The sequence below is a fragment of the Colletotrichum godetiae genome (assembly GCF_030913485.1).
Source record: "Colletotrichum godetiae strain CBS 193.32 chromosome Unknown BDP55scaffold_5, whole genome shotgun sequence".
Classification (NCBI taxonomy): Eukaryota; Fungi; Ascomycota; class Sordariomycetes; order Glomerellales; family Glomerellaceae; genus Colletotrichum; species Colletotrichum godetiae.
In genome coordinates, this window is record NW_026851253.1 from 1105860 (window position 1) to 1125780 (window position 19921).

The window sequence follows — 19921 nt, forward strand, 5'->3', positions numbered from 1 at the left end:
CGGAGCATCCGCGACCGATGATCAACAAAGAAAGCGGCGTAAATCTGATTTTCCTCTGGCTTCACTTACATTAGAGTAGAGAAGAGATACTATCTTACGGTTTTGAATGGTTCTGCCTATATATGCCGATATACTAAACCTGCAAAGCTTTCTCTCCCAAGAATGGGAAGCTGGGTGCAGACAGCCCCTTGACAAGATATGCTAGAAAATTAGCTCGTCTTTCGAGCTTGCAATCGTGTTCTCCTCCGTTTCGGCGATGATTCCAGCAGGGCAGTGTCGGGCGCCTCATATTCAACCTCAACCTTGACCTTCGTCTTCACAACTTTGCGCTTCTGTCCCAAAATTGGCGCCTCTTGGTCAACGGTGACCTCCTTCTTCACTGTCACCGTCTGGTCTTCTTCCTTCTTCACCGTCCGCTCAGAAAATTTCTTGAGGTCTGCCGTGAAGAGCACAGAGTGCGCCCAGCCCGCATACTTGCCCCAGAGCTCCCTAAAATGGTCTCCCACGGCATCGTACATCGCCTTGTTGAACGTCTTGGTTTTGGTCTTGCCGAACTTGTAGTCACGCTGAGCAATCTGCCAGACGTGCGTGTCCACCGGCACGGCCTCACCCCAGCCCAGGCCCATCAGGCAGACGCAGTCGGCCACCTTGGGGCCTACGCCCGACAGTTGAAGCAGCTGTTCGTGTGCCTCTTTGTATGTGCACTTGGGCAGCTTGGACCCCTCGGCCGATTTGATGTAGCAAGGGTTCTCTGGGTTGGTGAGGCTCTCGAACCATCCCTTGGGCCTGTCGTTGACCACAATCGAGGCTGTCTGCGCAATGTACTTGGCGCGATAGCCAAACCCGAGTTCCCTCAAGTGTGCCTCAACTGAGCTTCCCGTTAGAGCCTCGGGCGCTGGGAAATCATGAAACGTTTCGTCCCCAATCTTGCCAATGAGCGGACCGTAGTGTAGACACAGCTTGTGAACCTGGGCAAATGTAAGTGCTGGGTTTCTTTTCCACTTTGCGACAGTTCTTACCATCTGTGATATCCTGGAGATATTGTTGTTACTACTGCAGATGAAACAAATCAAAGCCTCCCATGCGTCTTGGCTCAGCATCCGAACACCTCCAAACTCTGGCGCCCTCCTGCGAAAGTTGGCATCTGCTTTCGACCATTCCTCATACAAGGACTTTAGGTCCAACTTGAGGCTCAGGTAATGCCGTAGTAATTCCTCTGTGTCGTCTCCACTAGCTTCGCCGTCAAAAGTTGGAGGGGTGAGCGGATAAGTTGGTTTCGTAGGCCAAGTGACCTTATAATGCAAGTGAGTTGAATCTTGCTTTAATGACACAATTCGACCATACAACGTGCAGCACCTAGTCAAATTTTCAGCGAACTTGAATATTTTTACATAGAGTTCAATGCAACTGACCACATATCATTGACTTTCCGCCATCGAAAAGATTGGCCACATCGAAGAGTCGTGTCGACGCACAGCTCAGCCAGACTGAGCGGCAGTTTTCGCCATTCAGTCACCCTGGCTAAAGACATAACTTGTTGTACTTAGAGACCAGAATTTTCGATGGGTGACTTGGATAAAGGAAAGTGTCTCTGCAAAATACTAAGGCTTCAACTAAGGATAGAAGAGAAGGCCAGACTATTCGGTACGAAGGTGGGCGATTTACATGAAGTTGAATAAAAGTCGCCGCTGAGGCTGATCACTTTGCGAGTTCTTCCCCTGAACGGACTGGCCGATTCAGAGGTCCGTCGCCACCTATGCACTGGTCCTTGTGGAAGCCATCAGCCACAAGCGCTAAGCCACACCACAGTGCAGCCCATGATGAAGTCTGGGATGCAGACGACCGTGCACACTGTCTTTAAACACAGTACGCAAGCCCCCACACCTCTTCGCACTCAACCACGAGCATCACGGTTCTACTGAGCGGCTCATCACACCCTAGCATCCAGTCCAACCGCCCACCATGCTTTTCTTCAGGTAGGTCTCGAAACTCACCAGGTGAACGCGATATCACAATCGCTTTCAAGCTCAGAGCTGCGCCCCGCGCGCGGTAGGTGGTGCAGTCACTGACCTTACGCCACTAGTTTCTTCAAGACGCTCATCGACCACGAGGTCACCGTCGAGCTCAAGAACGACATCCAGATCCGCGGCATCCTCAAGAGTGTCGACCAATACCTCAACATCAAGCTGGAAGAAATCTCCGTCGTCGAGGAGCTCAAGTACCCGCACCTGGTCAGTCTCCCCCTTGCACCTTGGCCCTCATGCACCCTTGTTCGGCCACAGAGCCAGCCCGGGGAATGTCGCTAACGAAACTGTGCAGAGCTCTGTCAAGAATGTTTTCATCCGTGGCTCCGTTGTTCGTTATGTTCACTTGCCCGCTGGCTCAGTAGACGTGCCCCTCCTGGAGGACGCAACGCGCAGAGGTGAGTATTGCGTTTTCATCACATCATCGCAGGTAGAGGGACAGCGCTAACGCCATCACAGAGGCTGCTGCCCAGGCCGCAAAGGCGAAATAGGCCCTGATTTTAAGGGTCGTAGGGGTTGGGATGGCGTGTGTGAATCATAACGACATGGCCGGGGCACTGAAAAAGCCGGTCTACGTTTGGGGTTGAATGAAGACCACAACCTCACGACGAGGTACACGTAGTCAGCGGTTTTCTTGGTGTATGGCAAGACTTGAGCGGGCAGTGCACTGCGGAAAACGAATAGAGGGGATATGATATCCAGACAGAGATCTACGAAACAAATCAAATGTTCAACGGGAATTGTGCCCACCACATGGTATTCATTAGTCATTATGCTATTCTGACGAAGCAAGCAATCACCACCAGACGCCTCCTCCACGACTATCTTTGCCGCTCCATAATGAAACTTCTTTACCTTCGCCCTCTTCACCCTCTAGAGGATGGACGAGTCCGCCCTTCCTCCTCTCAGACAGCCATTTGTCGATCCAGCCCTTCATCCTCTTCCTCGATACTTCGCTGCCGATATTGACCGTTGGTACTACCTTATCGATGCGCAAGGACATCACGAACATGGTCAGCTCCCGGAAACTGCTATGCTCACTGTATGGCACTCCGAAGCACATGGCTTCTTTCGTGCTGCCACGTTGCGCAACGAAGTCCTTTGCCCCAAACCGTGGCCGCCAAGCCTTGCCTTGAAGAATTTGTGTCATCGGGATCGTGCCAGGTTGAGTGCTAGCCGTCACCGCCTTGCTGGCACCTTGTGGACGATAGTTCCAGCCGGAAGGACGAAACCCTACGATACGGCTGAAATGCGGCTTATACCCATTGAGGTATTCTTGTAGTGTCTCGGCTCGGATTTCCATCAGCATTTGCATGTGAACCTGAGCTTCGTGTGGATTATCCGTCATAAGTGCCGCCAGCTCCGGGTCTCCGAGTTTGGACACGATGCGGATCTTCGACTTGGACGCAAATATCTTGCTTCCTAGAGCTTGTGCAATAGCTTTGCAAATACGCTCCTTGCCAATCGAGTAAGTGCCGCAAATGACAAGGAGACGTTCCTTTGGTGCGTTTTTCTTTTTCGCCTTTGCGGCGGCGTCGTCCGCATTTGTCTTCGTGAAGAATTTGCTGACCGTCTCCGTGCCAGCCTCTCTGTTGATCTTGTCCCAAGTGTTATCCTCCAACGTCTGGTCTGGCGCAAGTGACTTACACATGTCTGCGCATGCCTTAATCACATCGTTTTGAGGCGGGAAAGAATAGCGGGGGTTGAGGTAGGTCGTATCCAGATAACAGACATCAATCTTTTGCTGCTTGAGTTTGCCTGATGTCGAATCTTGTATGTCGGGCTTGAGCAGAGGATGAGCGACCTGAGCTGGACAGGCTCTGAAGTCGCCGCAATGCAGAATTCTCTGCTTCCTTGCATTTTGCCCCTTCCCCATTGTCTTCTCGAACAGAAACAGGGAGCTGCCGGGGCAATGGTTGGCAGGGATCATAGTCACTGTCACACCCTCAGTGCCCGGGACCTCCTCCGTCTGATTGAACTCCAGAGCAACAACCCACTTGGCAGCAACTCGTAATTGCATCTTTACCAGGTCTCCGGTGACTTTGCTGCAGTATATCGGGCCGTGCGTCCAGGTGGAAGTCAAGCCAATGTAGTGATCACTGTGAAAATGGCTCAAGAAGTAGGCATTGCATCCCTTCACTGCACCGTACCTAAAGGCATCTACACAGATGTAGAACCCGGGCATAATCTTGTAGAAGGGACAGGTCCGTTGATACGCGGGCTTCCCACGCGATGAGTGCTCTGCAGCAGCGGCACCGGCCCACGCAGCGTCTTCAGCATGGCCTGACATCAACTTGGTGAAGGCTGAAGCCGATTTGGTCTGAACCTCGCTAAGCTTGAACGGGTTCGCCTGACCCTCTCGTGGTACTGCTGCGCGCGCGAGTCGCTTGTTGACTTCGGGAGCATCGAGTATTGGCGGTCTTGCGACTTCGTCTTTGATTTTCTTGGTCTCTTTGGGCTGAGGAAGTGGAATTGGGTTGCCATCGAGGCAAGCGTTTACATGTCGTGTTGCTTCGTCAGGTGTGATGCCGGCAAGTGTACCGTCGCAGATGGGACAGTTGGCCACCATGGCATCGCTCGGACGTATGGGGTCGGCTAATTCGTCACAAGAATAGTCACCCCTATCTGCAGCCTCGGCTTCTGCTTCCAAACGATCTTGCTCCTCCATGAACTGCATCATGCGGTACTCTTCGCCGCCGAAATCTTCGTCGTTGGGGAAATCGTCTAGGTCACCAAAGTCGTCAACATTTGTAAATTCGGCGTCGATCGAGTTCTCAACCTTCAATGGCGGTGGCGGGCAGCTCGTTTCTTTCGCTGGCGGTTGTGCCTCCTCCTCTTCTTCCTCCTTTAACTGAAACAGCGGCGTAGCTATATTGTCTTGCTTCGTTGCGAGAGACATCGCGTCATCCTCCGGCTTAACCGGTGGCACAACGGGCGGTCGATTGCGAATAGCGCCGATGAGACTTGATTTCCTTGCTGGAGCTGTCGAATCCTCTTCTGATTCACTGTCGGACTCGTCGAGAAAAGGGCCTTTCCGCTTAGCTGACGCCTTCCTAGAAGGCTTCTCTGTTGGTGATGAAGGCGGTGGTTCGGACACCACCGGGCTGTTAGAATCCCTTGCGGCTGACTGTTCCCCTTCGTGATTCTCAGCTTCTTGACTTAGCCGCCGCTTTTTGTTTGGCGCCTCAACTTCATTGAATCTCTCCTCCTCCTCCCATGGTTCGGCGTCGTATATCTCTGGCACCTCATCATCTTCCTTTAGGGGAACAACGAGCTTTTCGTGGCCATCAATGAACAGCGTCTGCTCAGGCTTTTCGGCCTTTTGAAAGAAGCTGAGAATACTGGCATTGGGCTTTCCAGCAGGCTTTTTCGAAGGAGGCAACCTGGTCAGCGGTTTTTTTGGAGTGGTCGTAGGCCGCTTCCGCGCTGCCGATGATGGAGGGCCCATTTCGCCACACGTGCCCAAGAAAAGGGTACTCTTCTCAAGAAATCCGAATTGTTCAGAGTTCTGTTATGGTAATTTCTGTCGAAACCGCAATCTATACTCGCATTGAGCTGCACGAGTTGAGAGGCGAAGTCTGGGGGTGAAGTCTGGACAAGGAGTGAAGTGGTCAAAGAGTAATGACGTTGGGACTAGGACTCTCTAAAACACGAAAATCGCGGGGTCTCTTCGAGTGCGTCGCGAAGTCACGTGCTCTCACCCAGATTAAAGTGCCTGGTCTTAGCTCCGATGCAGGGTCTGGTACTCTATCTCCTTCTGAAAATGGTCCCAAAGCCCTACCTCACCGCCATCGTTGTCTACTAACAATAATCGCTATTGTTTAAACTCAGTTGCATCTTTAACATGCTGGCATACTAGCGGGAGCCGAGCCACGTCAGACGCTGGAGAACACGCCTAGCGAAAACGCAAGGCGAAGCCCGCTGCCCGTATGTATCTCACCCACACGCACTCATTATATCATACGGTATAAGCGACTCTTGAACAATGGTCATGGAAGCTGAGGGAGCTCCCTCGTTGTAATGCTTGATTGGTGTGCGATTGTGTCTAACTAAACCAAAGCTTGCGCTCCTTCCTTTTCAATCAACCGAGTGATGGTGTCCAGGGAGACGAAGCACACATCTTGAAAGACCGAGTCGAAAGAAGTGCCTGTGTACCTGTGATGGAAGCCAGAGGAGTGAGATAGCTCTGTCCTGATTCGAATCCCCACAGCCCTCCACCTCTCTAATAGTGGTAAACATACACAATACCGGGAGCCCGAGCGGCGGCCTGGTATCTGCTCAATATGAGCCTAAATGAAATCGCACTGTCGGATAAGCCTTGTATACCGCGTACAGGGTTACCGGTGCAGTGAAGGTTGCCATCGCCACACCGGTGCTCTGTCCAGGCGGGGTCTCTTTGGATATCGTAACCACCTTGCGCTCGAGGTCAAATAGTAGGATCTGCTGCCAAACGTAAGACATGGAGCCAAAGTTTGCGATCTCTTCGGATAAGCGGTGTCGGTGACAGAGATCAATCCGTTCTTCCGACCTCGACTACCCACCCAACCTTCGGTTAGGTTCTCCCTTTCACATCCTTAAGCAGAATCGATCAATTTACAGCAATTGATACTTCGTCACCCTCAGAGCCTCACGGTTCGAACCAACTACCCTGTGATAGGGATACCAACAGAGCCCAGCCTCTACTTTATCGCAAGATCTATCTCGCCATCGGGATCCAGTCGGCTTCAACATCTTATCGTTGATCGAGCTCCGTCTCAAAGTGGACAAAGTCAAGATACACCTTGAAATGGTCTTTTCTTGCCGCCTGAGACGGACTATGGACGATATCAGCTTGCCGTCGACGTGGCTGGAGATGGAAGTTATTGGAGGAAGTGCTGTTAGTACTGGCCCTTGCTGTCGAAGTACAGGCCAGCTAAGGAAGGCACTCTCAACATTCGAGGCAGTTTCGATCAACTCTCCAGCCCTCCCGTCCACTAATCGCCGTTCCGATGGCTGCCGAGGAGACTGCGTTCCAATACGCCTGCTTCGACCTCCTTCCGCCAGAAGCTCGCTGCTGAAGGATCCCACCCTCCTACACTACCGCCGAGATCTAGCAAGCAACAGGCGACCGGATCTCCAACTTTCACCAGGTCTCTTCTATGGCAACCTTACGGATTAGACGAAGTCTCTGCCCACAGCTGGCATCTTCTGTTTACTACGAAAAAGCGGTCGGCCCAGATTCCTCGGACCCCCCCCTTCCCCCGCCTTCGTGACTCCTCAACAAATGGAACAGCAATCACGGCAAGTAGCTCGACAGGCAGGAAAGTGCCAGAAACTTCCCCTCAGTACGCCAACGCAAGCCGCTGCTTGGCACCCATCGAGTCACTTCCATCTACCGTAGCCACCTCGACGGCATGGATCTGTTTGGCCGTTGCGAGATAGTCCTGTGTCGGCGACGAGCGGGTTCTCGTCCTGCAGCCACTTCGGCGACAATCCCACCTTTTGCCAACTCGATCGCAACGGCAAGGGCCAGGCCGCTCACACACAAGCTTAAGATGCAGGCGCCAAGTCGCCTAACGAACGTATACGCCTCTCGGGCTTCGGCTTGGAGGGAAACGCACGTTTTTAGGGGCGTAGTCAGACCGACAGAAAGCTCCTTCTCACGCATAATTAATCAATACGCGCGTTGGAAGGGAGAAATATGGGGCGCTTTGGAATTTGGATCTTTCTTGTACGACAATTCCTGCCGGAGTGCTGCCAAAATGGAAAAGGGCATTCAGGAAGGTCAATTGTCTGATCGAACGTCAAAACCACCTGATTTTATAATTCAATCAAAATGAGATTCGCCATGCTAATAAATTGCATGGGTTGTTTTGATCGTATGAGGGGTGACGAGGTTATTATCTCGAGGTAAGAGGTGGTTCTCAATTCTCCTCTTACGACAACTATACAACTATCCCAAGCGTAATGGCCCATCGACGTAAACTCCAACACCGGGCTCCTTCACTCATATCTCACTCCGTCGTTCACCATGAGCAGAATATAGGTCTATCTCAAACAAGACTCATGGTTATCTCGGCACACTACTCGCTTCTGTATCGCTCAATGAACTCGGCCACTTCAACAGCCCCATGCGCCCTTGCAACTTCAGCTGCTGTTCCCTTGACCTTGAAAGGTACCCTCATCTTCGTCGGCATGACCTGCTTATCGATGCCCAGATCTAGAAGTAACTTGACGCACTCCATCTTGCCTGTCCTCGCCGCATAGTGTAACGCAGTGTAATCCCCATCTGCCTTCTGATCCAAATCGTGGCCACAGCCAAGAAAGAAGCTCGCGCAGACGGCGCTTCCGCCACTCAATGCCCATATGAACGCATTCGTCCCTTGAGGCGTTGTGTATGACCACTGAGCTCCGTGCTTAAGCAGGAGCCTTACCATGGGTAGCGAGCCGATCTGGGCAGCCGCCATGATCGGAGTCGCTTTGCTGCTCCCCTTCGCCTCTACTTTGGCCCCATTCTCTAGCATAAGCCGGGTTATCAGGAAGTCCTTGGCCCATACTGCCGCGTGGAGAGGTGTATCCTTGCTAGATGACTTGGCATTTAGATCGGCCTTGTATTTGACCAATAGCTTGGCCAGCTCCAGCCAATGCTGCGTCGCCGCAAGATGGAGAATCGTTATATCGTTGCCTTTTGCGTTGGGATCCGCGCCAGCCTCGAGAAGCTTTGTCGCGATACTCAGGTCCGGATTCCATGCGGCGTGCCACAGAGCAGTCGGGACCGTGTTGTCCTTGGAAGTCTCTCTCGCGTTTACGTTGGCTTTATACTTGATCAGAACGTCTATGGCGTCTGAGTGCTTCTTTCTGACAGCGATGAGTAGCGGCGTTCGACCCTGAGCGTCTCCCGACAGCGGTAGTTCGAGTGTCTTTGCCGCCTTGGTCATGATCTCGAGCTCCTTCGCGTGCCCACTCGAGGCAAGCTCGTGGATTGGAGTGCTGCCGTTTTTCCAAGCCCCAAGCGTCGGATCGGCACCTCGCTCGACGAGCAAGCGGATTGTTTTCAGGTCGACATTGGCCCTTTTGCCATCCTTGTCTGCGGGATGGCACGCCTTGAAAAGGGGAGTCTGACCCCATTTGTCTCGAGCATTTGGGTCTGCCCCCTTATCGAGCAAGTACTGCACAACAATATATGCAGAAATCCTCACGGCTGTGTGTAGGACCGTGGTCCCATTGGCATTCCTGATCTTCCAACTGGCCCCGCTCGACAACAGCGCCAGCGAAGTGGGAATCTGTCTTCGGTTGAGCGCTTGATGCAAAGCTGTATCTTGGGCCGTGTTCTGGACATTAACGTCTGCTCCGGAAGCAATAATTCGGTCCAAGACGAGCAGAAATCCCTCGCGAGCAGCGACGTGTACGGCTCGGTCACCGCGGTCTCCTAGAGCTATGTTTACGGAGGCGCCTTGGGCCAAAATGGGCTCAAGGTCCTCAAGTCTCCCTCCTCGGACTGCATTGAACAGATCATCGGCAAATCGCTTGCCTGTTGTGTTAATCTGAGTATCCGATCTACTCTTCTTCAGCTCCGGTGGCGGCTGTAGACCCAGTTGAGGCGTAGACCTTGAGGCGGCGATTTGGCTTTTCAACAATTGATCCAGGATTAGTTTAAGCGTCCCCTCAATATTGTTGACCCCCTTCTGCACATTGTTGACGTCCTTCTCTACTTTGTTGCCAGTGCGCCTACCACTCGTTAGATTGTTGCTTTATCTTGATCAGCACCCAGCTCAAGGACATACGCTTGCAATGCTTGCATCATGATGCCAAGGTTGGCTTTTTGGGCTTGGACACTTTGCGCAGCATCTGAAAATATCTCCTCTTTCCATAAGAACTTCGTCTTATCCCACTTTCCCATGCGCGAATTGCTTTTGCTCTGTACCTTGCTGACTTCTTTGTCCAATTCTTTCAGCGTTTTCTCCATGTTCTCCATGCACGTATCAAAAAGCTGCCGCATCGTACACTCAATGCTGTTTTTTCTCGGGTTCTTGAGAGCGTCGGTCTGTGAGACATGCTCTTTCAAGTTGAGACACAGAACTCTCGTCCAGTTGCACTCGGCGATGATCTCGTGTACAGCCTGGGGGGCATTCTTGTACTTTTCCACGAGCCCTTGAATCTGGCGGGCAACGCCGAAAAGGTCAACAACACCCGTTATGATGCCGATGGGATCCATCTCGTAAGGAATGCCGGACGTTGAAGCAAGGTTGAGGCTACCCCTCTCTTGAGTGCAAGCATGGGGTGAAGGTGAGCTTCATATAACAGCGGAGAAACAGCATCGTGGTGCATCGCCTCAGCTAGTTATCTGGTCTGCGGCCAATCGTAATAGTGGCTGGGGCTGACATGCATCAATGTTACCCACCGACGAGGAATTCACAAGGCTGCCTCTCAGTTCGGTATCACTATAGTAGTGTCTTTTCTCGAGAAGAGGGGAGGGAGGCCGTCGTAGAGGTCAAAGTTCAGCTATGAAGACGTTTCATAAATTATATGACCGAAGTGTTGGTGATCACAACCTAGGCGCTTTTGTTGTAGGAAGCCGGCTTTGATCCGCTGTTCTGCCACGGACTAACAGCTGTCGTTTGCCGGCATGCCGGAAAATCTGGCAACTTTCTGTTCGTTGATGCACCTTCCGTTTGTCGAGGAGCCTCGAAGGCGGATAATCTTGACTGACCGCAAATTCGTAGTCAACAGAGGATGCTCGTAGTGGGAAGAGGATTCGTTCAGCCCTCACGGTTACCATAGAAGAGTTATGGTGGAAGTTGGAGATCCGGGCGATTGTTGGGTCTCGGCGGTGGTGTAGGAGGGTGGGGTCCTTCAGCGGCGAGGACGATCTCCGGCGGGAGGAGGTTTTGAAGGTGCAATTTTTCTGCGGCGAGTAGGCGGAAGAAATCGAGTGTCCACAGGCATTAGAACGCGGGAGTAGCGCCTGTCGAGGTGACTCTTCCGCTTCCGCGACGGAAACCTGGCGGAAGGAAGTCGGACGGCGCACTGGAACGCCGTCTCCCAACAGCCAGCGGTCCGGCGCCAAGGTCTCGTCGAGGGGAGGTTGTTTAGTACAGAACGGATCGCGCGTATATTGAGAAAACTAGCTAGAGAGAGCAGCAATAGCGACAGCGATAGCATCAAGACTGGCTGGAAAGAGAGTAGCAGGAACAGTGATAGTAAAGATGCTAGGACTGGATATTGAATGGTAAGTGTGCTAATGTTCTATTGAATTTAGTGAGCACCGCGTGGTGTTTAGTGATACTACTGGTAATCCAGCTTGTATTTTGATTGAACTTTCAGATAGTTACTCCTACTGATTTCTAAGCGGAGCACTGAAGCTGTGGACTACGTTTTTCGGCTTCCGTTTATCTGTTTATCTGGTGAAATCGCATCCCTTTCCTTCTGGCGCCTCTTGAGCGAAGGAAGCATAGAATGAACGGTTTGAACAGCTCCTAGTGTCTGGCGTGCGGACTTGTCGTACGACTAAGTTGTTTGAGCTTGTATGCCATTCATCCGACTCGGTGTTTGACTACGAATGTGCTAATGTATGGGGAAGCCCACTTTGTTAAGAATATTGTCACCAATTTGACTGGTTAAGGTGCGCGACATGAAGCTGTAGCAAAGATGCAGGTGAGGGGCAATGACGACATCCATTGAACATCAGTAGACAGGGACTGGGGTTATGATGAGAAGGTTTACCTCTCAATAACAAATCATTCGAACCGGCAGACTGCTCCGCCAGGAACATGAAGTGACTGATGGTTAGATGGTACCGACCATGGGCGCAATACCTGCACGCCGGAAAGTCCATGAGTGACTGCGACGCATGCTAAACCCAGATTCTAAGTTGGTCGCGCAAAGTGACCTCGAAGAAACAGGAATGGGTTCCGATGGCGGCGCCCACTGGGGGCTAGCGCTGGGCCGATGTCGATGCGTAATGTCCTCAGAGCTCTCACGAAATCCAGGTACGTAAACCAAAAGTTTTTATCAGAGCAGGGGCTGCTTTCATTCGCTGACGGTCTCATCGAGCCGTTGGTTGGCTTGTCCCAGTATGCCATGTATGTAGAAGTACCGTTGTAGAAGGGGGTTAGCTCTCAAGCACGTGCAAGCGCTTCTCGAAGAAAGATGAAGGAAACCTTGGCTCACTACTCCGTAGGAGTATCATCTACCTGGAATCCCCACGCCCAGCAGCCCCCAAGACACTACACAGTAAGACATCCCGCATTCAGTGGCAGGCTCGATGAGCTGCCTCCCAGGTTCATGGATGGGTTGTCTTTCTGTCAAGTAGGTAATCTTAGCTTTGGGGGCGGGGGAGTATCCTTACTAGGTGCTCACTCACACTCACTGATAAGTCGATGTACCTCACACTTCACTTATCTTACCTTACCATATGATGTGATGCACGGTAGAGAGCTGCCAGGAACGGATGCCTTATCTATATACAATATCGCTGACGTACCTACCTGTTCTCGTTTTATTATTCTCTCGTCCCATCTTGCGAGGTTACTCAAATAAAGTTGCGCACCCACGTTATTTTCCCTCGAGACACATTCCTACTCGAACTCACTCACCAAAACCACGAACCGCAGAACCTACATCATACCTGTAACCTCACAACTCGAACACGATGACCGCCGAAGTATCCCATGGAAGAGGTGGTGCCGGAAACATGGCCGTTGACGACACCCAGTATGTCGACGGCGAGGTCGTAAGAGCAGGCCCCGAGGGGTCCCATGGAACTGGCGCATTCAGCGCAGGTCGAGGAGGTGAGTCTTGACGCGGGACGAGTGCGCCCAGCGCATCGCCTTATCACCCAGTCCGCCAAGCGGCTTCGGCGCATTCGCCCACTTGGCCGATGCTCCGCCCCCAACCATGCTCACTCTCCACCCCACGATGTCTTTAGATGTTGCAACCACTTCACAATCAAACGCTTCGTGCTCTGTAGGCTAACTGGTTGCACCCTGCCCTTCAGGTGCCGGTAACATCGGTGATGCTAAGAAGGAGCCCGCTCCCCGCTCCGACAAGGACCTCATCCCCGAGGAGGCCTACCGCCCCTCCATGGAGGGCCAGGACTACCACGTCGGCCGGGGCGGCGCGGGCAACGCCGTCGAGACGGAGAAGTCGGCTGCACACAAGGACATTGATCACGAGAAGAAGGCTGCTGCGCAGGCTCGCGCCGACGGCCACTCGGGCGTCAGCGTCGCCGATAAGCTCAAGGCCAAGATTCTCGCACCCTTCCACAAGAAGTAAGAAGGAAATGACTGTTTAGTGGGAAAAAGCGCACGGAGATGGGAAATGGAGAAGGTCGGTAATTCTAGATGTTGATGTGCGTTTTTGTTGTTGTGACGGATGCTGGTTGGACCTGGGCTGGAAGTTTGTTTTTGACATACCCTTCAAGATATCCCCCATTTCATAGAAACTTTTTCGTGTCGGGACTTTATCCCGACTCCTTGAATGATATCCTGCCACTGGCACACTTATTTCTCCTGGCAAAATCCCCGTCAGACCAGCTCTCATCGTGTTCCGTTCAATACATCCATCCCAATATGTCGATCCAAATTTTGGTGAGCGCGGGTTGCGCGTGGATGGAAACACTCGCAACCAAGCCATCAAGACCTTCGTCACTGGAACGATGAGTCTAAATGAGAGAGTGCCCTTGGAAAAGTCCGAAACTTAAGTCATTACTCATTAGATTACGCAACTCATCCATGGATGGAAAAAAAGTCAAAAACATCGACGAAGACAAGATTCGAACTTGCGCGACCGAAGCCATGTGCTGGAAGCATCATCAGAGGATGACGTAATTCGAGGCACACCCATTAACCACTCTGGCACTTCGCCATTGCTTGTTTGATGTGGATCGATGATGAAATGTGGAATATATTGTCTTGTGTGTGGAGTTGGTGTGAAATCTCATGTGTGTCCTGTGAATATCAAACGAGTAAGTCTCGGAGATGCTCGGTGTGGAGAGAGAGATATGGTCAGTGCACTCGCGCTAGACCCAGTAGGTGGGCGGCGTAGTCGAAAACGGCAGAAACTCGGCAGGGTATGCCGAGCCTGTGTTCAGCCACCAATTCACCTTTCCAAACACCAACCCGAACCACACGTCAACCTTCAACTTCATCTTGTCGTGGAAGCATTGCTGCATCGAAACATCGACGGATCAGCTACTCGAGCTCCAATATCCTGTTTCACCTGGTCACAGGACAAACGCCGTAGATTTTATGGGTCTTTGGAATCGAGGCCCGTCTTCACGAAACCTTAAACTGAAGCGGTGAACTTTCGCGGAATGCAGACAGCTATCCGCATAGGTTTCTGAGATGTGACAGGTATCCTCAGCATCCGTATGGAGTACACACAGGCTGCCGCCGCCATTGCTATTCCCCAGATTCTTGGTGCCAAACATTCACGGCATAGATCATGGCGATGCTAGCGCATCGCCACATCCGCGCTCTGCAGTTTCCTCTACCGTCGACTCGATTTACATGCCGGTGATCGTCGCTCAGGGTCCAACGGGTCTTTGAAATGTGGTGGGCAGACACGCTTACTGGCGCGAAGAGAACCGCAGATCGCTCGGGCACTTGCAGAATGCCCGCCCCCGCAAGCCCCAATCCGGTTTGGATCGCCATGAAACCTCGCCTCAGTGCTTCGACGAGAATTGGGTTGCAACACACACAGCACTTGCGTTTTTGAGATAAACGAAAGTCAGAGGAACGTGGTCGGGTGCAGGATCCCACTGAACTGAGCCTTGCAGTTTGAACATGCGTCTCCCTCCGGGGGACGCCGCACGCGAATCGGGATACCTGTATTAAGTCTGCTTTTACTCAACTGTCAAACCAGTCCCTCCCCAGACGGCACGGCTGACAAGCCAAGAAATACAAAACCCTGGATAGTTGGAGAACCTAACCCGGTGAGGTACAGCTGAGCAGATCTGTACCGGCAATTCAGCTGCCAAAGGTCTCGAGTCCGTGGACAGCGTCGGTCAACGATGCTCGGAGTTTTCAAAGAATCCGGTGGGGTTGACACGCTGAATCGCGTTGACCAGGGAGGGCTTGCATGCTTATGAGGTCGAACGAGAGAAACACCATGGAAGCCGGGGAGGCCGTTGAAGAATTAAACAATGCAGTGGGATTCAGCCTCTTGCGGTGTAGGCAACGCAAAGTGCCAATGGCCATGGTGGTTGGAGATGGGGAATTTGTGGTGTACGATCAATGGCCAATCCCAAAGGCGGATATAGCGCATACCCATCGACGCATGCCGCCTATGGAATATCGGACGAATGAAGAACCTGGTTCGTCTCACAACGCATGTCGTTCAACGCGCATCCTCTCACGATAAATGGAGTCCATTGCCTCATAGCGCGATATGCTTCAAGCGTGGCAGCGGCGCTAGGAAGGAACACCGTCCCATCGGCGATGATCTAGTTGGATGCATCCATGTTTGCCGACGCAGCGCTTCCGAGATTGGGCAAAGGTTTTCGTCGCGACTGGGGGGTTTGGAGAAGATTTTGCGACTCCCTTACACACATTAGGTACTCCGTACAGACGCACAGGGAGGAGAGTGGTTGGGCGGAGGAGGTTGAGAGGGGAGATGCGATGTGATGAACGGCGGACAGCGGGCCTTTGGTGGCCTTGGCTCAGCTTAGAACGGCTCCGGCAAAGGAGCCGCGGCGCAGGAGACATGCAAAAAGGCAGAGAGCAACGAAGTAGGCATGGAGCTAGAGGCCCAGAGAGACCATGGAATGACACTGTCACCCTGGATGTCCATGTCCTTACCTCTCTGCTCTGGCCCGGCCTGCTTTCGACGACTTTTGCAACGCCATATAACCAACCACGCCGGCCCACAGCTGGATCTTGCAAACTTGACGACACATCAACCTGCCTCGCCTCGTTTTCTCGACTTGTTCTTGTTCTTCTTTCTTCTCGAACTCTTTCTCGCGGGTTCGTCCTCTATTCTGGTACTCACAGAAACCGCTGCGACCATATGTTGCTGCTCCCGCGAGCCAAAGACCGTTCTCATTACTCGCAAACACGGCGTATTCGGACTGACGCATAGCGGTCACCGTTTAACGACTCGTATAACCGCATTTCACAAGTCGCCTCTCGTCTCGGGCCCATGACGGCCAACATCCTGTATTCGGAATCGGCAGGCTCTCACAAGCGAAGACTCCATTGACGAGCCCAGTCTCGGAAAACGGTGTGATTGCTACCACAGCCTACAGCACAGTGAAAATTCGCCGAGTGGTTCAACTCAGCTGCAGCATCAGCATCAGCGGGGTCCGAATACAAGCCCGTTATCAACTCGGCGCTCACATTTGGCGAGGTGCCTAGCACTTGCGACGAGTACGACGCTTCAGTGCTAGGTGCCTTGCCCGAACTGCACCTGCATCTACATCCGCATTGGCATTGGCAATCCGCGGTCGCATTATCCGACTGCATTACCTACCTGCCTGGTTGGTAAGCTGTCTTCCCTAGGTAAAGGTACTCTGTGCTTGGTACCCCGTCCGAAGTGAGGTGCTCAACAGAGGTTGGCAGGTCTCCACGGGTTGTTCTGCAGCAGTGCAGCCTAAACTCAAGGCAGCTGCAAGTTGCAACAGACGAAAGAAACGGGGAAGAGACATTTCTCCAGTTTCGGACCATCTGGACCTTCTTCTGGTTGCGTGCTGCGACCGGAGTGCATCCGCCCGGTGAGACAAGGTGACAAGGTGACAGGACAGGGCCACACAGGCGCAGGAGTCAGCTGTCCGACCTTGCCCATCCAGTAAAGTTGCGCCGACCTGCGGCCTACCCGTGTCAGCCGCCATGGTTCCAAGACAAGAACAACACGCTCGACCACCGCCTGCACCACGCTTATGGTCGCGTCTTTCGACTCTGTCAAAACGCTCTTTTCGCTCCTTCACCTCTGACTTTGAGGCCGATGACGAACGTTCCGATACAGATTCCGACTACTTCGACAGAATGAGCGGCAGCAGTAGTGACGGTTTCCTCCACGGTCCAGGCCGTTACAAAGGCGAAGACACTCGTCCTACGAGCCAGAAAGAGCTGTCTGGTTGGTACGCCTACGCCTTTGCTGCCGAAACCTATGTCATCTGTGGTAAGCTTCCAGCCCATGGAACTGGATGTTCGTGCATGCGCTGACTGAGAATAGCTATCGGTAAGTCGTCACTGTCTGCCACTCCCATAGTCGAGCAGCGACATTCGTCGCTATAGAGTGATCAAGCTGTGGAGCCTGGACAGCTCGAGATGCTGGCGCCACAGCATTGCCGTGCACCCCGCCCCCCGAACTCGTTGCGCTGACACCACACGATGTTCAGGTTCCTTCATCCCGATCCTCCTCGAGACCCTCGCGCGCGAAAATGGCGTCCTCCTTTCTGATCGAACGACCCCGTGTGGTACGAGTGATTCGAAAAACAAAACTGATGGACAATGCGTCGTATATCCTCTGGGTATCGAGATCAACACGGCGTCTTTCGCCATGTACACGTTCTCCATCAGCGTCCTGCTGCAGGTTCTCCTTGTTGTGAGCGTCAGCAGTGCCGCAGATCACGGCAACTCGAGAAAGAAGCTTTTGCTCACATTCGCCTGGGTTGGAAGTTTCTCCGTCATGGCTTACATCTTTGTCAATAAGACCACCTATCTCTTGGGTGCTCTGTTGGCTATCATATCGAACACATGTTTCGGGGCCTCGTTCGTGCTCCTCAACTCATTCCTGCCACTATTGGTCCGGCATCATCCGGAGGTGATTGCGTCCGAGACTGTTCACACCCCCGACCTGGGACATTCGGACCTCGAGTCGCGACCCCTCAACGGTTCCTACATCGACGAAGATTCCGGCGCCGATGACATCGATGACCAGAATTCGGCTTTGCTCGGTGGACATGGAAATGGAAACGGAAGTGGAAACGGGGGCTACCCTTTGGTTCGGAAAGCTACCCATGAGGAGCTCACCTCAGTCGAGCTCCAACTGTCGACTCAAATCTCAGCCAAGGGGATTGGCATTGGCTACATTGCTGGCCTTTTCGTGCAGTGTGTCGCCATCGCCATCGTGATTGCATTGAAAAATACTACCTGGTCGCAAAGGGTCGCATTGTCCTTTTGCGGACTTTGGTGGGTATGTAGCGAGCTCTTTCTATCTCATCCCCGTCGCTTGGGCGCATTATCCACCGTTACTGATCATACTACAGGCAATCTTCACGATCCCTGCTGCCATGTGGCTCCGCCCTAGGCCAGGTCCACCAATGCCCATCACGTCAGGGAAAGGAATCCGAGCGTGGCCAACCTATGTGGCCATGGCATGGAAATCGCTGTTCAACACTGTCCGGCTGGCTCGTCGCCTGAGAGACATCGTCCTGTTCCTATGCGCATGGTTTTTGGTCAGTGACGCGATCGCAACGACATCTTCCACGGCCATATTGTTCGCGAAAACGCAACTCCACATGAAGCCTTGGGCCCTGGGTATGATCAATGTCATTTCCACAATAGCTGGCGTCATCGGTGCCTTCAGCTGGGCGTTCATCTCACGCAAGTTCAACTTGAAGCCACATCAGACAATCCTTGTCTGTATTGGCCTCTTCGAACTCATTCCTATTTACGGACTTCTCGGATATTTGCCGATTGTGCAGAGATGGGGCGTCATCGGACTGCAGCAGCCGTGGGAAATGTACCCTCTTGCTGCCGTATACGGACTGGTGTTGGGAGGCTTGAGTTCGTACTGCAGATCGCTGTACGGCGAGCTGATTCCCGAGGGAAGCGAAGCTGCCTTTTACGCTCTATACGCTGCATCGGACAAAGGCTCGAGTGTTTTTGGGCCTGCAATCGTAGGAGCCATCATTGATCAATCTGGTGACATCCGGCCGGCGTTTTGGTTCCTGGCGGCATTGGTTGGACTTCCGGCGCCTCTCATCTGGAGCGTGAACGTGGAGCGTGGCAAGCGGGAGGGCCAGAAACTTGCGGAGACTATTGAGGGATTCAAGAGTCTACAGGGAGAAACCGGCAGTGAGACAGAGGACAGCGACGACCGCCCGATCCTCAGCGCATATGACGATGATGAGGAAGAAGTCGAACACGAGCATAACCAGACGAGGGGTAATTGAGCCTCAATTAAGGGGCGATACTGCATAGCAACGGCGTAGGTCAATCAAGTTAGCGATATTGCATGTTCTACTCAAAGCGCCAAGTAATGAACAGTCGACTTTGTTGTTGTTAATTCTCGCTTGTCGTCTTTACCGCCTTCAATATCCTCGCCGCCTCCTTCGTGTCCCCTATCTTCTTTGTTACTCTTTGAACCCCCGCTCTTCTGTTCAAATTGGCGTTGGAATACTCGGGAAAAGGGAGCTAATTACGAGGATTGGTCTGCTGACTGTCGACTTTGCATGAAGATGAGACTGCTGGCCTTTCGAGCCACCTCTCTAATAAGACGGCATATCGATAATATAAAAGCTTACGGAAAATGAAAGACGAGACGGATGCCCGATATTGAAGTTAGATTCAGGCGCATTGCTGTAGCTATATAGCCAATCAGATAACGGAGAAATAAGTGTCGGCGCTTGTTGTGGGAACCTCGGAGGCAGACCAGGATTTGATGGTTCCCTCTGGATGTGCTGGGTCGCTGAGGTGGGTGGCAGTGGACGCTCGTCGGAGGTACGCCGCGCTCACGTGACTCAGCAGAATAATCATCCTGCGCCACCTTTTTTTCGCTGGTTAGCAAGAACGCGCTCCGCTCCTCGTCCCGGAATTGCCAGATACTCAACCCGCGATTTTCCCATTTTTGCGCATCGTGGCCATCATTGGTCGTCGATATCCGGCCTGGACCATCCTCCGGCTTGCTAGAGTATTTGCACTCTTGTCAAAGTCAACGAGAGCGCCCATCTAGGACGGCGCGCTTGCCACACAGCT

The 19921-nt window shown here is 52.7% G+C and overlaps 6 protein-coding genes and 1 non-coding gene across 7 annotated transcripts; 3 read left to right on the forward strand and 4 right to left on the reverse strand.

The window, feature by feature from the left end:
* Positions 1-22: 22 nt before the first annotated feature.
* BDP55DRAFT_648982 (8-oxoguanine DNA-glycosylase) lies at positions 23-1717 on the reverse strand. The gene is made up of 3 exons (XM_060573884.1): positions 1413-1717; positions 1020-1356; positions 23-968 (listed from the first exon to the last, which is right to left on the reverse strand). Exons 1-3 carry the CDS (start codon positions 1529-1531, stop codon positions 210-212), a joined length of 1215 nt encoding a protein of 404 aa, XP_060434622.1. The 5' UTR covers positions 1532-1717; the 3' UTR covers positions 23-209.
* A 166-nt stretch (positions 1718-1883) lies between these two features.
* BDP55DRAFT_648984 (U6 snRNA-associated Sm-like protein LSm2) lies at positions 1884-2758 on the forward strand. Its single transcript, XM_060573885.1, has 4 exons — positions 1884-1976; positions 2084-2231; positions 2320-2422; positions 2484-2758. Exons 1-4 carry the CDS (start codon positions 1963-1965, stop codon positions 2513-2515), a joined length of 297 nt encoding a protein of 98 aa, XP_060434623.1. The 5' UTR covers positions 1884-1962; the 3' UTR covers positions 2516-2758.
* BDP55DRAFT_648987 (DNA repair metallo-beta-lactamase) lies at positions 2759-5641 on the reverse strand. Its single transcript, XM_060573886.1, has one exon. It carries the CDS (start codon positions 5470-5472, stop codon positions 2821-2823), a length of 2652 nt encoding a protein of 883 aa, XP_060434624.1. The 5' UTR covers positions 5473-5641; the 3' UTR covers positions 2759-2820.
* Positions 5642-8086: 2445 nt separating this feature from the next.
* Positions 8087-10218, reverse strand: BDP55DRAFT_690694 (ankyrin repeat-containing domain protein; the record flags this gene model as incomplete). The annotated part of the gene is made up of 2 exons (XM_060576890.1): positions 8087-9685; positions 9784-10218. The coding sequence occupies 2 exons, from the start codon at positions 10216-10218 to the stop codon at positions 8087-8089; spliced, it is 2034 nt and encodes a 677-aa protein (XP_060434625.1).
* Positions 10219-12654: 2436 nt separating this feature from the next.
* Positions 12655-13277, forward strand: BDP55DRAFT_690695 (uncharacterized protein; the record flags this gene model as incomplete). Its single annotated transcript, XM_060576891.1, has 2 exons — positions 12655-12793; positions 13000-13277. The coding sequence occupies 2 exons, from the start codon at positions 12655-12657 to the stop codon at positions 13275-13277; spliced, it is 417 nt and encodes a 138-aa protein (XP_060434626.1).
* Positions 13278-13761: 484 nt separating this feature from the next.
* Positions 13762-13868, reverse strand: BDP55DRAFT_t61. Its single transcript has one exon. It is a non-coding gene; the product is annotated as a tRNA-Ser (tRNA).
* Positions 13869-16828: 2960 nt separating this feature from the next.
* Positions 16829-19119, forward strand: BDP55DRAFT_690696 (autophagy protein Atg22; the record flags this gene model as incomplete). The annotated part of the gene is made up of 3 exons (XM_060576892.1): positions 16829-17120; positions 17341-18137; positions 18211-19119. 3 exons carry the CDS (start codon positions 16829-16831, stop codon positions 19117-19119), a joined length of 1998 nt encoding a protein of 665 aa, XP_060434627.1.
* Positions 19120-19921: the final 802 nt, after the last annotated feature.

Bases quoted from the DNA above. Each gene is read 5' to 3' on its own strand.
- BDP55DRAFT_648987 (XM_060573886.1), bottom strand. From the start codon at position 5,472: ATGGGCCCTCCATCATCGGCAGCGCGGAAGCGGCCTACGACCACTCCA.
- BDP55DRAFT_648982 (XM_060573884.1), bottom strand. From the start codon at position 1,531: ATGTCTTTAGCCAGGGTGACTGAATGGCGAAAACTGCCGCTCAGTCTG. The intron at 1,357-1,412 runs GTCAGTTGCATT...AAATTTGACTAG, and splicing joins CGGAAAGTCAATGATATGTG to GTGCTGCACGTTGTATGGTC. The intron at 969-1,019 runs GTAAGAACTGTC...ACATTTGCCCAG, and splicing joins TCTCCAGGATATCACAGATG to GTTCACAAGCTGTGTCTACA.
- BDP55DRAFT_648984 (XM_060573885.1), top strand. The intron at 2,232-2,319 runs GTCAGTCTCCCC...GAAACTGTGCAG, and splicing joins AGCTCAAGTACCCGCACCTG to AGCTCTGTCAAGAATGTTTT. The intron at 2,423-2,483 runs GTGAGTATTGCG...ACGCCATCACAG, and splicing joins GGAGGACGCAACGCGCAGAG to AGGCTGCTGCCCAGGCCGCA.